This window comes from Triticum aestivum, chromosome 5B (genome assembly GCF_018294505.1).
Source record: "Triticum aestivum cultivar Chinese Spring chromosome 5B, IWGSC CS RefSeq v2.1, whole genome shotgun sequence".
NCBI classification, from domain to species: domain Eukaryota; kingdom Viridiplantae; phylum Streptophyta; class Magnoliopsida; order Poales; family Poaceae; genus Triticum; species Triticum aestivum.
Genome location: NC_057807.1, coordinates 346,293,321 through 346,310,186, shown reverse-complemented (window position 1 = coordinate 346,310,186; position 16,866 = coordinate 346,293,321). Strand labels below are relative to the sequence as shown.

General features: G+C 46.3%; 1 protein-coding gene across 1 annotated transcript; it reads right to left on the bottom strand.

The window, feature by feature from the left end:
- Positions 1 to 367: 367 nt before the first annotated feature.
- LOC123114776 (uncharacterized) lies at positions 368 to 9,993 on the bottom strand. Its single transcript, XM_044536191.1, has 15 exons — positions 9,793 to 9,993; positions 4,518 to 5,790; positions 4,380 to 4,433; positions 4,223 to 4,292; positions 3,467 to 3,622; positions 3,317 to 3,357; positions 3,035 to 3,144; positions 2,792 to 2,901; positions 2,258 to 2,344; positions 1,903 to 2,172; positions 1,722 to 1,822; positions 1,563 to 1,646; positions 1,349 to 1,460; positions 1,077 to 1,210; positions 368 to 659 (listed from the first exon to the last, which is right to left on the bottom strand). Exons 1-2 carry the CDS (start codon positions 9,991 to 9,993, stop codon positions 4,615 to 4,617), a joined length of 1,377 nt encoding a protein of 458 aa, XP_044392126.1. The 3' UTR covers positions 368 to 659; positions 1,077 to 1,210; positions 1,349 to 1,460; positions 1,563 to 1,646; positions 1,722 to 1,822; positions 1,903 to 2,172; positions 2,258 to 2,344; positions 2,792 to 2,901; positions 3,035 to 3,144; positions 3,317 to 3,357; positions 3,467 to 3,622; positions 4,223 to 4,292; positions 4,380 to 4,433; positions 4,518 to 4,614.
- Between the last annotated feature and the right edge of the window lie 6,873 nt (positions 9,994 to 16,866).

The following is a 16,866-nucleotide window of genomic DNA, read 5'->3' as shown; positions in this document are numbered from 1 at the left end:
AAGAAATAGTAGTAACACCAGACCTAAGTAAAGCCACTCTGTACGTATCAGCCATATCCTGCTAAACTGCGTAGATAATTTTGCTGCTTCATCCTCTTAACGATATACATACAACACTCTTTTGTTCAAAAAACAAAAACAAAATGGCATAGATATCCTTCTCTGAAGCTCAAATATATGAGTGATATTAATGGAGAGCACATTCACCTACCGAAAGGTATATATTCACTTATATCAAATATCTAACGGAATGAAAATACCAGCCTACTTTACATTCTACCTCTCGAAGGCGAGACAAAACATAATAAATTATATAACTGAAAAATCATTCTTTTCAAAGGTCCTGCTGAATAGTTAAAGGAGGCAATGCAAGGGAAAACAATGAAGGATCAGAGGATTACTGGGTTGATACAGCATCCAAGTGTTTAACATACATGGTGGAAGTTCAAGCATGAGCTCACTCTTATTTTACCAAATAGAAAAGGTTTCACTTACAGAATGAAGAACCGATGCAAGAAAGTAAACGGTTGTGCAGAGTACCATTGTTTCGATTTCCATAGTGAATTTCCATACAAAAAGGATTCTTCAGCTTAATTGTATCTTTAGGACAAAACAACTCAGCCAAATAGTACGCAATACATCAGCCGAGCTCGCATTTTCTGCACATAGAAATAACAAAAGTGTGTCAATCAAGTTACCTTCTACAGAAATGATTGTGTATTACCATCCACACATAATCAAGAGAAAACAGGTCGCATATCCATCAAATTAAATTTCTTGCACAAAGTAGAAAAATGCCCTAAAACATGACCATGCTTTCTAGTACTCGCTGCCTAGAATTGACATGATCTAAATTAGAATTGTCGACAATTAATATATAAATTATAAGGTATAGTAGATGAAGCTAGAATTGGGCAATAATCACACTATTTGTTTGTAGGAAATCTGAACAGAATATTTGAATCATAATCTCTGAACATAAACTTGGGACAAACCAATGATATTAAAGCGAAGGCATTGGAATCAAACATGAACCAAGCAGTGAACATTTATTCAAGCTAAAGGTTACCGTATACCTTTTCACACTGTGATTAACATTCTTCCTACTAATCTTTCATACACCCAGTGTCGTGTTCCTCGTGTCCTGATCCTAACTGCCATATCATGCACCATTGTACACTAAATGTTGCGCTCCTCATCTCCTGCTCCTCTGCAATTTCAACATTAGTAACAAGATCAGCAAGTAAGGAAAAGTGAGTTACATTAGAATTAGAAAACTCATAACTTCCTGAACATTTTTGCTAGATCCGTACTGTGGTAGAAAAGTTGCAGAAGAAGTCGGGCTCACCTTTCTTGGCAGGGTCTGACTACTCCATGGCCAGCATACCACAAGTTCTGCAAGCAAGCAGAACCAATACAATCTGCCCTATCTTCAATTTCAGATTTGCAGTCACCGGGAACTGTTTAGTCCAAAATCTGGTCTTTAGAGAACAGAGGAATGTCTATACAAAAAATAAATAAGTACAGACAAATAAGCAAAAAGGATTATCCTTGGAGCTTACCCTGCTACATGCACTCCTCCACGGCCTGCTCCTTCTCCATAAGGTGCAATTAGTTACCCTGCAATCTTCGATGAATTCTAAAACCTGCAGAAATAAATACCTCATTGAAAAAGACCAACAACACATAAAAAGGCCAAAATCTTTAAATTGTGCAACCACCTGGATGTAAAAGTTAAAGACGCATTTGTGTACAGTCACCTAGAGATGTCATTTGGGTCCAAACAACAAGGCCTCCAGTTGCAGTTTTTGCATCAACCAATCTGAAAACCTTGTTTATGGATCAAAATCCATATTCAAGCAATAAAGGAGAACAAGGAGATGAATGGCAGGAGGCACGTACGTGGTGGAGAGGCAGTGGATGAAGATGCGGGCGCTTTCGGTGAAGGCGGCCATGGTGTCCTTGTTCATGACACCTTCGCCGGCGCCGGCCACGGTGACCCGGGCGAGCTTGTCCTTGAGCAGCAGCCACACAATGGCCTTGGGGAGCTCCTCCATCTTGGGGTACGGAGGCAGGGGAGGGGGTGGTGGTGAAGGAGGAGACGAGGCGGCGGAGATGGAAGGGGAAAGCGCAGGCGGCGGCACAAAGAAGTTTGCTAAGCGCTAATACAGCCTGAAATTTGTGTAAAGTCGGAGGCATGATGGACCACACAGATAGTAGGAACAATTAGCAAATTAAGATGATGTAGTAATTGTACCTGAGAAACGAAGATCGTCATTTGCATGGTTCCACCAGGCTGTACCCCACTGGATTAACAAATCAAACCCACCAGTACAAATGCTCTCTACAAAAGAAAGAAAATGAATAGAATCACAATCATTTTCACAAGTGAACTGAAGCAACTAAATAGCAAGCATCACCTAATTGGAAGGTTGTGTTCAGAAGAACTAATGCAAATAAATATGGCCGACCGACAACTTACTAACAGAGATACACAAACTAACACAACAAGTACCACAATGATTATACAACAACATGAGAATTTTTGCATGCACTGTATCTTAGTGCCATTACTTATACAGTAGAAATCAAATTAAGCGGAAGTCAGTAGAAATTAGCAGATGTAAGTTAATACACAAACAAACTGAGACTATAAAACAAACTGGTCATATCACCTAATCATGTAAACTCTTACAACGGACAGTGACAGTTTGCAGTAATACGATTTCTTTTAGAAGCATTCCAAAAAATTGACAACTAAATGAAAGGAAAGAATCGGAAGTGATCCGACCTTTTCCTCACATCAGGTCAAATATTTTCAGTGGCATCCTTTTTTGTGATTAGTCCAGAATATAAACTGACCCTTCTTCCTTGTTACTCCCAAGACAAAATCAAATCTGCCTTCAAATGGAATTAAAAGTCAAGGTAATGAGCAAATTTTAGTTAATACATAAAATGGAAACAAAACTGCCAAACTACATCCGTAAAAGAACTGTACAACTAAGTGAAAGCAAAGAATAGGAAGTGATCAGACCTTTTCCTCACATCAGGTCAAATATATTCAGTGGCATCCTTTTTTGTGATTAGTCCAGAACATAAACTGACCCTTCTTCCTTGTTACTCCCAAGACAAAATCAAATCTGCCTTCAAATGGAATTAAAAGATCAAGGTAATGAGAGTATTTTAGGTAATACATCAAATGGAATCAAAACTGCCAAACTGCATCCGTAAAAGAATATAACTGTACATTCATGCTTAATAACAATCATGGTCTAGCAAAACTAAAACGACCAGATCCGTTTATGCCATCGCTCACCATTGATATGTTACAAAACCTGGGTCAATTAAGCCGCCAACCTGTTTACACACAAGCACAAAATATAAACAGCATGAGGCAAACCTAGCAAAACTTGGGATGAGTCAGGTGGATCTCAAACAATGTTCATTCAATTATTATTATCCTCACCTCCTCACATAACCTGAGATTGAAGTAAGAAAATGGGATGAATTCACCTTTGATCTGCAGTAGCACATTTAGGAATACCCAATTTCTTCTTCCATCATGCAAGTACCCAGGACAAAAACACGTCCAGCTCATTGGTGAGCAGCCTTATCAAAGCTCCTACAAATAGGAAAACGATGATTTCAGGAGGAGGAAATGACACCAATAACTATCAGGCATAGCTCAATGTATGAAGTTAATACCATTTGCACATTTGTTACTGACAACAGGCCTAGCGATAAACAAAAGATGCGGTAGTATATGAAGTCAGGTAAGTGTACACTCAAATACACCGCTACATGAAAACAAAAGACTACAAAGCACACATTTTAGTGAACATGTTTCAGTTTTCTTTTCCTATCCGTGTTCGAAAAGGATAAAAGAGAACATAAGCAAACCTAAAAATAACCTCATGACAAAATAAAATATACAATTCATGTCTCATATAGTCTTATACGACAGGGAAGAAAATCAAGTTACCAAATGCTAATCTATGGGTAAAATCATCATGAAGAATTCTGTAGGGTCGAGAGCCCCATAAATAGAAGCAAATATCTACTTCATGGATTCTTGTTATGATTGACTGGAACTAATGTTTTGACAGGATATTCCTTGTTTCTTTATACTTTTATTCACCTCAGGGATTCTTATTAATCTCGAAATCATCTTGTTATGACTGACTGGAACTAACATTTTGAAGAATGAAATCACGTGGCTTACATAGACCAATCCTCCCCTGCCAGCCTTCTGTGATTTTCATCAAACACCTTGTAGGCGTAGAGAACAAATTCTACACAAGCAAAGATCAGAAGTTCAGAGAAGGAGCAGGGCATTGAAAGGAGGAAAGAAATTAGGAAGAGGACAAGAGTGTGTGCACCTGCTTACCCAAATACGGCGAGGTTGGGCGGACATTCTGCACCGTCTATTTATGCTGTAGGTAAGACACGAGCTTCCAAATGTATCAGCTGAGCAAACGCAAAGGGGCAAGGAAATTAAACAGGGGAAAAATCATCACCATGTTGACGACTTCTTGGCTGGAGAGGAACTCGAACACGCCATCGCTTGTGACGACGAAGAAGAGGTGGGCTGGGGTGATCTCCACGGCGTTCACCTCAGGGTCGACCCCGACGCCCTCGGCGGGGAGGTCGCCGAGAATGTGCGTGAAGGTCGTGCCCGGGTAGAGCCCATCGCGGGCCGAGCACAGACGCGAGGCGGGGTACCCCTCGTAGGCGAGCTAGCCCTCGGCCGGGGTCGTGGACGCCCTCCACCTGCTCGACGGACATGACGAGCGCACGCTCGTCGGCGCGGAACGGTGCCTGGTCCCACGACAGCTCGTAGGCGGCGACGCGGCCGTCGCGCCAGACCCCGGCCATGGCGCGCGAGTCCCCGACGTTGGCCACATGAAGCGCGCCACCGGCCATGAGCGCCGCGACGGCGGTGGCCCCGCTCATGGAGTCGTCCACGGCCGCCGCCGCGTGCATCTCCTCGTTGACCCCGACCATAGCCACCCGGAACACCGCCGCGGGGTCCGACGCGAGGAGGCTCCCTCCGGAGGCGGCATCCTCGGCCGCGAAGAGGAGGAGGAGGCGGGGGAGCCCGTCCCACGCGAACCCGGAGCTGGCGGCTCCGCAGGCCCGTGGCCGTCGAAGACCGCGAAGAGGTGGAGATCGGGGACGCCCGCGAAGCGCGTGGCCACGAGGTACGCATCCTGTGACGCCCGGCCTGGGGAGCCCGGGTAGTGGCCGTCCACCGTCAGCGTGGCGTACTACAGCGCCAGGCCCGCGCCCGGCACCACGGCGCGGCCGAGGGTGGAGCCGCCGCGGCCGCCAGGCACGCCACCGCCTTCCCGCCCCCCTCCGCCGTCGCCCCGCGGCAGGCAGCACTTGCCGTGCGCGCACCCCATGGACTGCGTGCGCCCTCCACCAGCACCCCACGGGGTGCAGCCGCCGTCCTGCTTCTTCCCAGCAGCTCCACTGCACCACGACGGCGCTGATTCCCGTCCTTGTCACCTGCCGATGGGCATCGGACGATGAAGAGAAGGATGGCGCAGGCAGGGGAGAAGTGAACTGGGAGCCGAGGCAAGAGCCAGAGAAGAGCAGACGAGGAAAGGACGACCCGGTCAGGAGCAGTAATAGCAGGCGCTGTAACTCCAGCAGATGGGACCAAAAGCGAGCAGGGACCACTTCCCAGGAGCAGTTACCGCAAGAGAAACACGAGGCAACCGACAGATGGGACCAAAAGCGAGCAGGGACCACCAGCAGCTGCACGAAGCAAACGATCCCGCGTAGCTACACGAAAAGGGTGAAGCCCCTCTTTACCCAGCGAGCCAAAGCGGGTTGCCCATGCCAGCAAGCAGCACCGGAAGAAGCACGCACCCACGAGGCCGACACATGGACCCGACGCGCCTGAAGCAGAGGGGCCGCAACTGGGCGCAAGAGAAAACGGTAAAAAAAAGCCCAGCCAACCTATGATCGCCTCCACGATCGCCTGCCAACCCACTATCGGCGCTGAGCTTCTTTCCACACGGACATAGGCACACAAACATGGCGCCACTGCGAGACGGGCTCGCGCGCAAGCCTGGCCCAGCCGTCATTTACTCTAGACTGAGAATGCAGCATACAATAGAAACGGACGACCCGATTTTTACCACCGCGATCGAAAGTACACTGGGGCTGGACAGCGAGGCAGATCATGCGGAGGAGGTCGGTTTGAAACCGCGATGGCTCTTGTTAGGCGGGTTGCGTAGCTAGAGCTATATGTTCAATGGCTCGCTAGCTGATTATGCTATTGGTATGAGTAATAGTGAGACCTAGGTGTTATTGTGGGTATAGTTAGTTCATAATATTTGCTGAAACCTGAATGTTGGCTTTGCATGTTTACAACAACAAGAGCAAACAGAGTTTGTAAAAGTTTTTCTTTATCACTTTCAGTTTATCAACTGAATTGCTTGAGGACAAGCAAAGGTTTAAGCTTGAGGGAGTTGATACGTCTCCAACGCATCTACTTTTTCAAACACTTTTGCCCTTGTTTTGGACTCTAACTTGCATGATTTGAATGAAGCTAACCCGGACTAACGTTGTTTTCAGCAGAACTGCCATGATGTTGTTTTATGTGTAGAAAAGAAAAGTTCTCGGAATGTCCTGAAAATCCATGGAGGCACTTTTTGGAAAATATAAAAAATACTGGCAAAAGAATCAAGACCAGAGGGCCCACACCCTGTCCACGAGGGTGGGGGGCGCGCCCCCTCCCCTGGGCACGCCCCCCTGTCTCGTGGGCCCCCTAGACCTCCACCGACCTCAACTCCAACTCCATATATTCATGTTCGGGGAGAAAAAAAATCAGGGAGAAAGTTTCATCGCGTTTTACAATACGGAGCCGCCGCCAAGCCGTAATCTCTCCTGGGAGGGCTGATCTGGAGTCCGTTCGGGGCTCCGGAGAGGGGGGTTCATCGCCGTCGTCATCATCAACCATCCTTCATCACCAATTTCATGATGCTCACCGCCGTGCGTGAGTAATCCCATCGTAGGCTTGTTGCACGGTGATGGGTTGGATGAGATTTACCATGTAATCAAGTTAGTTTTGTTAGGTTTGATCCCTAGTATTCACTATGTTCTGAGATTGATGTTGCTATGACTTTGCTATGCTTAATGCTTGTCACTAGGGCCCGAGTGCCATGATTTTAGATCTGAACCTATTATGTTTTCATGAATATATGTGTGTTCTTGATCCTATCTTGCAAGTCTATAGTCACCTATTATGTGTTATGATCCGACAACCCCGAAGTGACAATAATCGGGATACTTCTCGATGATGACCATAGTTTGAGGAGTTCATGTATTCACTATGTGCTAATGCTTTGTTACGGTTCTCTATTAAAAGGAGGCCTTAATATCCCTTAGTTTCCACTAGGACCCCGCTGCCACGGGAGGGTAGGACAAAAGATGTCATGCAAGTTCTTTTCCATAAGCACGTATGACTATTTACGGAATACATGCCTACATTACATTGATGAATTGGAGCTAGTTCTGTGTCACCCTATGTTATAACTATTACATGAGGAATCGCATCCGGCATAATTATCCATCACCGATCCATTGCCTACGAGCTTTTCACATATTGTTCTTCTCTTATTTACTTTTCCGTTGCTACTGTTACAACTACTACAAAACCCAAAAATATTACTTTTGCCACTGTTACCTTTATTATCATACTACTTTGCTACTAAATTTTTTGCTGCAGATACTAAGTTATCCAGGTGTGGTTGAATTGACAACTCAACTGCTAATACTCAAGAATATTCTTTGGCTTCCCTTGTGTCGAATCAATAAATTTGGGTTGAATACTTTACCCTCAAAAACTGTTGCGATCCCCTACACTTATGGGTTATCAGCAAGGTTTGATTCACCTCTGTTGCTCATCCCATGAGCAATGGACAGGCTGAGAGGACGAACGTTGAAATGTTGTGTGGGCTCAAGACAAGGACTTTTGATAAGCTGCAACAGTGCGGCAGATGCTGGATCGACGAGCTGTCGGTGGTTCTTTGGTCCCTCCGTACGACACCAAATCGAGCTACCGGCCAGAGTCCCTTCTCCCTAGTCTATGGGGTAGAAGCAGTGCTCCCCACGGAACTCATATACGGGTCACCTCGAGTATTTGCCTACGATGAAGTAGAGCAAGAGCAACACCGTCATGACGATGTCGTGCTCCTTCAGGAGAACCATCTTTGGGCTGTTGTGCGTGTTGCATGCTACTAGCAAGCCATGCGCCGCTATCATAGTCGCACAGTTCATGCCCGGAGCCTTGAGGAAAGCGACCTTGTCCGTAGGCGTGTTCAGTCCACCAAGGGTACCAACAAGTTGACGCCAAAATGGAAAGGCCCTTACCGGGTAGTACGAGTCACCATACCTGGCGCAGTCCTTCTGGAGACATAAGATGGCATCGAAATGCAAAACTCATGGAATATTGAGCATCTTCGCAAGTTCTACCCATAAGGCGCCGCTACCGGGCCCAGCCCTGGCAGTCACCCTTTTTTACAAGCCTTGCCGATGCGCATGTAACCCTTTGTACAAAGCCAAGAGCAGACCCTAAGCATAGATAATAAAAGGAAGCACTAGCGCCCTAAAAACTTGCATGCATGATTAGCTTAGCATAAATTTGCCATGATCATTTAGATGAGATCATATGTTGCTATGTTTTCCTCTACACTAACTACAGGGCTCTTGTCGCGGGCTCGATCCCGAAAAGAAGAGACGGAAATAAGCCTACATATCGATCCCCGACAGGCCAAACAGTAAGTTTCTTTCTATCCATGAACATGTCTCTATAAGAAGAAAACTCCTACATAGAAAAACCTTGTCATCTTCAAAACATTTGTCCTCCCATCCCTTGATCCGAACATTTCGGTCAAGATGGTTCTAGTGGCATTTGATAGAGAAGGTTTGACGAGGGGCTGGTTCCCTTCCATAGTTTCGAGCCCGGTAGGCCAAGCCTTGCGACAACGACGGAAGGCACCGACAAGATAGCTTGCCGGGAAAACTTGTTTACTTGAAAGTATAGAGGCGTCCCTCCTCTGCATGGATGTAGTACATGCACAAGTACCCGGCAAACATGTCTTTTTTCATTAATATGCAGATAAACAATTACAAACATTACAGAGTACAAACATAGATAGAAGAAATTACATATCTGAGACTAAAATTTGCCAAATGCCTACATGTTCTAGATTGAAAAAAGATAAGTGCCTCGTAATCCCTTTCTTGTCCTTCTCCTCCTAGGAACTACAGTGGGAGGCAAAGAGGGCAAAAGGAGCACGTGGGCAGAAGCCCAGCCTGACCTCGTCAGGGCCCACGGGACGCAGCCTGACAAGATCGGGAGTGCGCGGGCAAAGGTGAGGGACAGGGAGAGCATCTAGACGATGCCCTGGTCACCGCCACCAGGGCTTGCAAGGCACGGCAGCATGGACACCGGCAAGGAAGACGAAGTCGGAGTCCATGGGGAAGCCTGCCGGGGTCCAGCTGGAAGACTGTTGGAGGAGGCGGAGACCCCTTCCACACCCAACACCCTGGCAAATCGCCTTGCCGGGGTGAGATGCAGGTCCAGATGGTGGTGCCACCAGCTGACGGTGACGGTGCGGCTGGTGTTCAGCCGGAGTCAGAGCCGGAGTCGTCCCCATTGGCGTCGTCCTCATCACCGTCATTGTCCTCCTCGTTGCTATTGCTTGAGGAGGAGCTTTCATCATCGGTCGAGCTCTCCGTTCAGCACCCTAAGCGAGCACGCGAACGCCCGAAGACCTTGATGGAGAGCAGGGTGGTGTCCATTAACTCGAACTGAAGGACGTACCCTGCCTCCAAACTGTCGGCATGAGCGAAGCTTTTCCAGCTGCGCCAGAGAAGCATGACATGAGGTGCAGGGAACTCTACATTCTCTCGCATGCTACCATTACAGCAGCCCCTCATGTGCAGCCTCAACCCCGGCGGCTGCTCAACCTCCATCACCCTTGCGAATGGAGTTGGAAGCCGAAGACAGCAGCGTAGAGGCCCGTGAAGCTTAACGCTGAATTCATTGGTTGGTCCCCGATGTGGCCTTTGTTTGGGCCGGAGCAACTAGAGGAGGGGCGATCAAAGCACCTCCCCGTCCTCCTCAACCCCGAGCACCACGACGGCCGCGTCCATGTCCTCTACCACCTACTCTCACAACGGGCTCCGCCCCTACGTCCCCAACAAGAGAAGGGAGGCGCTGTCGAGCAGAAACCCTCGTCGCCACCACTAGAATACCACTACGCCCTCTCCCCCTTGCCATGATGGAGAAAAGATGCCGGAAGGAAGAAGGAGGAGAAGTGCGTGAAGTGTGTGAGCAAGAACCTCGCCTACGTCCCCTTTTATAGGTGAACATGGCCAGGAGCTAGCTCCTCACCCAGGTGGCAACTGCCCTGCTCCGCCAATCTGGCCCCTCTGCGTCACCAACAGTGCACGAAATCAAGACCACCCTCCCGCACCTATCCGCAGCACCTAGTTTTCTGCTAGGGCACTCATTCCCGCGCCCTCCGCGTCCGCCACCAACCCTGCACAATGCATGCAGCATACATGGTGAAAACGGCAGGAGTGGAAGAACGAGTGGAATGGCAGTTACCACCCCGTGACCGTGGGACGTTGGCAGCCCACGGATCATGGCGTAAATTCCCCCATGTCGTCTTGCATAACGCAGAGGGAAGCCAGAAAGTGACTCAAGCACAGGTTAATGAAGAAGCAAGGAAAATACCAAGAAAGAGGAGAATATCGTCACAAGTGCCCTGCCTATGTACCTGATGGGGCCTACCCCAATGAGGCTTGGTAGCACGTTTGGACCAGGCCCGGGGGCTTCTGTCGGTGCAACAAACCTTCATGTATGTTGTCCAAACTATACATAGGCCCGATGGCAAGGAAGCAAACTTCACCAAGCATACAAGTCAAAACCAAGCCAGATAAAAAGCTCTTTGAGGGATCAAAGGACGGATCAAGAAGACCAAGACAAGCCAAAATAGCAAGATATCATTAAGGGAAAGCCTCCCTTACCGGGAAGGAGAGCCTGGTCAGGTTGAGGCCACCCCAAGGACGAATCCAATGTTTCCCCGGCAGGCTTGCCGGGGCTGCTAAAGGCAAACCTCCCCGCCAAGACTCCACCGCTCCACCACTCCACCACACCGCAACACAAGTCATCTATCAGTGCGGTGTCGAGCCCCCAGATGATTAAGCGGCTGCCATTTGGCATGTGGCAGCCATTTGGAAGGAAGATTACCTATATATGACACCCATCCAGAGGTGTAGGATCGAAAGTATGTCGAGAGGGGGGTCATTAGACTACTTGACCAAATAAAAACCTAACCTTTTCCCAATTTTAATTCTTGGCAGGTTTTAGCAACTTAGCACTAGTCAAGCAATCACAATACAATTCAAGCAAGCATGCAAAGAGTATATGAGTAGCGGAAATTAAAGCATGCAACTTGCAAGAAAGTAAATGGGACTAGTTTGGAGGGAGCAAACGCAATGTTGACATGGAGATTTTTGGCGTGGTTCCGATAGGTGGTGCTATCGTACATCCACGTTGATGGAGATGTCAACCCATGAAGGGTAACGCCTGCGCGAGTCCATGGAGGGCTCCACCGATGAAGGGTCCATGAAGAAGCAACCTTGTCTATCCTACCATGGCCATCACCCACGAAGGACTTGCCTCACTTTGGTAGATCTTCACGAAGTAGGCGATCTCCTTGCCCTTACAAACTCCTTGGTTCAACTCCACAATCTTGACGGAGGCTCCCAAGTGACACCTAACCAATCTCGGAGACACCACTCTCCAAAAGGTAATAGATGGTGTGTTGATGATGAACTCCTTGCTCTTGTGCTTCAAATGATAGTCTCCGCAACACTCAACTCTCTCACACAGATTTGGCTATGGTGGAAAGATGATTTGAGTGGAAAGCAACCTGGGGAAGGCTAGAGATCAAGATTCTTGTGGTTGGAATGGAATGTCTTGGTCTCAACACATGACTAGGTGGTCCTCTCTTAGAAAATGAATGGTGGAAGTGTAGGCACGTTCTGATATCTCTCTCCATGAATGAAGAATGGGTGGAGGGGTATATATAGCCTCCACACAAAATCTAACAGTTACACACAGATTCCCAAACTCGGTGAGACTGAATGGTGAAACTCGGTCAGACCGATTCAGGTCAAAATATGAATGTTAGGCTTTTCGGTGGGACCGATATGATCAACTCGGTGGAACCGATGCGCTAGCGTTAGGGCATAACTTAATCTCAGTGAGACCGATCACATGAACTCGGTGGGACCAATTTCAGTAATAGGCACATAGAGAGTTGGTCGGGCAAACTCGGTGGGACCTATTCACTTATCTCGGTGGGACCGAACCTTTACGAAAAGGAAACATGGAGTTTGCATTGCGAACTCGGTGGGACCGATCGCTCATTTTGGAGGGACCGAAACGTTATGAAGGGAAACAGAGATTTTGCAATGCCATCTCGGTGAGACCGATATCCCTGTGGGTGAAACCGAAGTGATTAGGGTTTGTGGCAATGGCTATGTCAAATGAACACGATGGCGCCGGATAGATCAAATCAGTGGGGCCGAGTTTGACTTTTAGGTTTAGGACATATGTGGAAATGAGAGAGTGGCTGAGGGTTTTTGGAGCATATCACTAAGCATTTTGAGCAAGCAAGCCATTAAGCAACAACTAATCCCCTTTTAATAGTATTGGCTTTCCTATGGACTCAATGTGATCTTGGATCACTAAAAAGAAAATGTAGAGTCTTGCCAATATGTGTCCTTAGCATTTTGAGGGGTCCACATCTCTAGTCCATGCCATGCCAATCATTGAACTTTCTGAAATGATCATCTTGAAAGAGCATTAGTTCAGTGAGCTATATGTTGTTAAGAATTACCAAAACCACCCAGGGATTAGTTGCACTTTCAATCTCCCCCTTTTTGGTAATTGATGACAACATATACATCAAAGCTTCGACAAATGATAATAAAAATGAAAAACATCGTCGCTTTGAGAAGTATGTGATAAGCAAGAGCTCCCCCTTAATTTATGCATTATTTAGGATTTGCTTTTGAATGGAAAACCTGTGAAGCTTCTTCAGCACTTGGCATCTATACTGCCTTCTCAGCTTTAGCTGTCTGCCTCTTCTCTTGAGCTTCCACAGATGTGGGATCTTCAGCATTCATGACAACAGTGTTGTCCTCAAAATCAGGCCTCAAGGGAAGATGCTCTTTGTCCAACAAATATACTCCTTTGGGCATCTTGGAGTTAATCAACATTTGTATGTGTGGAGCATACCCACATGACCTCTTCTGGTCAGCAGCTGTTCTCTTGATGGTCTCAACAATCAAACTCATGACCTTGAATTTCTGTGACAAATCAAAGAGCTGAAGCAAATTTGGGCAATAAGGTGTGCCTCAGAATGGTGTTCATTGTGGCCAATCCAGACATCAAGTAATACACTGAGCCTAGCTTGTGTGTCTCCAAGGCTTTGTCAGGTATCTCCTTGTACATATTGGCCATGGAGTTGTGATCCTTCTTCTTCTCAGCATAGACACACTACAAAAAAATACACTTCCGTGATGATACGTGTTTGTCACAGTAGGTCACATTTTCTATCATGCATGTAGATCCATGACGATATTATGACAGAATCAAGATAGTCATACCTGTGTTGTCGTAGAAGTGTTCCATGACATTACCAAAATTTGTTGGGGAACGTAGTAATTTCAAAAAAATTCCTACGCACGCGCAAGATCATGGTGATGGTATAGCAACGAGAGGGGAGAGTGTTGTCCACGTACCCTCATAGACCGTAAGCGGAAGTGTTAGCACAACGCGGTTGATGTAGTCGTACGTCTTCACGATCCGACCGATCCAAGCACCGAACGTACGGCACCTCCGAGTTCAGCACATGTTCAGCTCGATGACGATCTCCGGGCTCCGATCCAGCAAAGCTCCGGAGATGAGTTCCGTCAGCACGACGGCGTGGTGATGATGATGATGTTCTACCGGCGCAGGGCTTCACCTAAACTCCACAACGATATGACCGAGGTGGAATATGGTGGAGGGGGGCACCGCACACGGCTAAGGAACGATCCATAGATCAACTTGTGTTGTTGTGCCTAGAGGTGCCCCCCTGCCCCCGTATATAAAGGAGCAAGGGGGGAGGGGGCGGCCGGCCTAGTAGGGGCGCGCCAAGGGGAGTCCTTACTCCCACCGGGAGTAGGACTCCCTCCTTCCTTGATGGAGTAGGAGAAGGGGGAAAGAGGGGGAGAGGAGGAAGGAAAAGGGGGCCGCACCCCTTGTCCAATTCGGACCAGAGGGGGGCTGCGCGCCTCCTTCCTTTCGGCCTCTCTCCTCTATTCCCGTATGGCCCAATAAGGCCCATATACTCCCCGGCGAATTCTCGTAACTCTCCGGTACTCCGAAAAATACCCGAATCACTCAGAACCTTTCCGAACTCCGAATATAGTCGTCCAATATATCGATCTTTACGTCTCGACCATTTCGAGACTCCTCGTCATGTCCCCAATCTCATCCGGGACTCCGAACTCCTTCGGTACATAAAAACTCATAAACTCATAATATAACTGTCATCGAAACCTTAAGCGTGCGGACCCTACGGGTTCGAGAACAATGTAAACATGACCTAGAACTATTCTCGGCCAATAACCAATAGCAGAACCTGGATGCTCATATTGGCTCCCACATATTCTACGAAGATCTTTATCGGTCAAACCGCATAACAACATACGTTGTTCCCTTTGTTATCGGTATGTTACTTGCCCGAGATTCGATCGTCGGTATCCCAATACCTAGTTCAATCTCGTTACCGACAAGTCTCTTTACTCGTTATGTAATGCATCATCCCGCAACTAACTCATTAGTCACATTGCTTGCAAGGCTTATAGTGATGTGCATTACCGAGAGGGCCCAGAGATACATCTCCGACAATCGGAGTGACAAAACCTAATCTCGAAATGTACCTTTGGAGACACCTGTAGTACTCCTTTATAATCACCCAGTTATGTTGTGACGTTTGGTAGCACCCAAAGTGTTCCTTCGATAAACGGGAGTTGCATAATCTCATAGTTACAGGAACATGTATAAGTCATGAAGAAAGTAATAGCAACATACTAAACGATCAAGTGCTAGGCTAACGGAATGGGTCATGTCAATCACATCATTCTCTTAATGATGTGATCCCATTAATCAAATGACAACACATGTCTATGGTTAGGAAACATAACCATCTTTGATTAACGAGCTAGTCAAGTAGAGGCATACTAGTGACGTTATGTTTGTCTATGTATTCACACATGTATCATGTTTCCGGTTAATACAATTCTAGCATGAATAATAAACATTTATCATGAAATAAGGAAATAAATAATAACTTTATTATTGCCTCTAGGGCATATTTCCTTCAGTCTCCCACTTGCACTAGAGTCAATAATCTAGTTCACATCGCCATGTGATTTAACATCAATATTCATATCTGTATATGATTAGCACCCATAGTTCACATCGTCATGTGACCAACACCCAAAGGGTTTACTAGAGTCAATAATCTAGTTCACATCGCTATGTGATTAACACCCAAAGAGTACTAAGGTGTGATCATGTTTTGCTCGTGAGAGAAGCTTAGTCAACGGGTCTGTCATATTCAGAGCCGTATGTATTTTGCAAATATTCTATGTCTACAATGCTTTGCACGGAGCTACTCTAGCTAATTGCTCCCACTTTCAATATGTATTCAGATTGAGACTTGGAGTCATCTGGATCGGTGTAAAACCTTGCACCGATGTAACTCTTTACGACGGGCTCTTTTATCACCTCCATAATCGAGAAATATTTCCTTAGTCCTTACTAAGGATATTCTTGACCAATGTCCAGGGATCTACTCCTAGATCACTATTGTACTCCCTTGCCAAATTCAGAGCAAGGTATACAATAGGTCTGGTACATAGCATAGCATACTTTATAGAACCTATGACTGAGGCATAGGGAATGACTTTCATTCTCTTTTCTATTTTCTGCCGTGGTCAGAATTTGAGTCTTACTCAATTTCATACCTTTGCAACACAGGCAAGAACTCTTTCTTTGACTGTTCCATTTTGAACTACTTCAAAATCTTGTCAAGGTATGTACTCATTGAAAATCTTATCAAGCGTCTTGATCTATCTCAATAGATCTTGATGCTAAATATGTAAGTAGCTTTGCCGAGGTCTTTCATTGAAAAACTTTTATTCAAGTATCCCTTTATGCTATCCAGAAATTCTATATCATTTCTGATCAACAATATGTCATCTACATATAGTATCAGAAATGCTACAGAGCTCCCACTCACTTTCTTGTAAATATAGGCTTCACCGCAAGTCTGTATAATACTATATGCTTTGATCAACTTATCAAAGCGTATATTCCAACTCTGAGATGCTTGCACCAGTCCATAGATGGATCGCTGGAGCTTGCATATTTTGTTAGTACCTTTAGGATTGACAAAACCTTCTGGTTGCATCATTTACAACTCTTCGTTAAGAAAACCATTAAGGAATGCAGTTTTGACATCCATTTGCCAGATTTCATAAAATGTGGCAATTGCTAACATGATTCGGACAGACTTAACCATCGCTACGGTTGAGAAAATCTCATTGTAGTCAACACCTTGAACTTGTCTAATACCCTTTTGCGACAAGTCGAGCTTTGTAGATAGTAACACTACTATCAGCATCTGTCTTCCTCTTGAAGATCCATTTATACAATATGGCTTGCCAATCAACGGGCAACTCCACCAAAGTCCACACTTTGTTCTCATACATGGATCC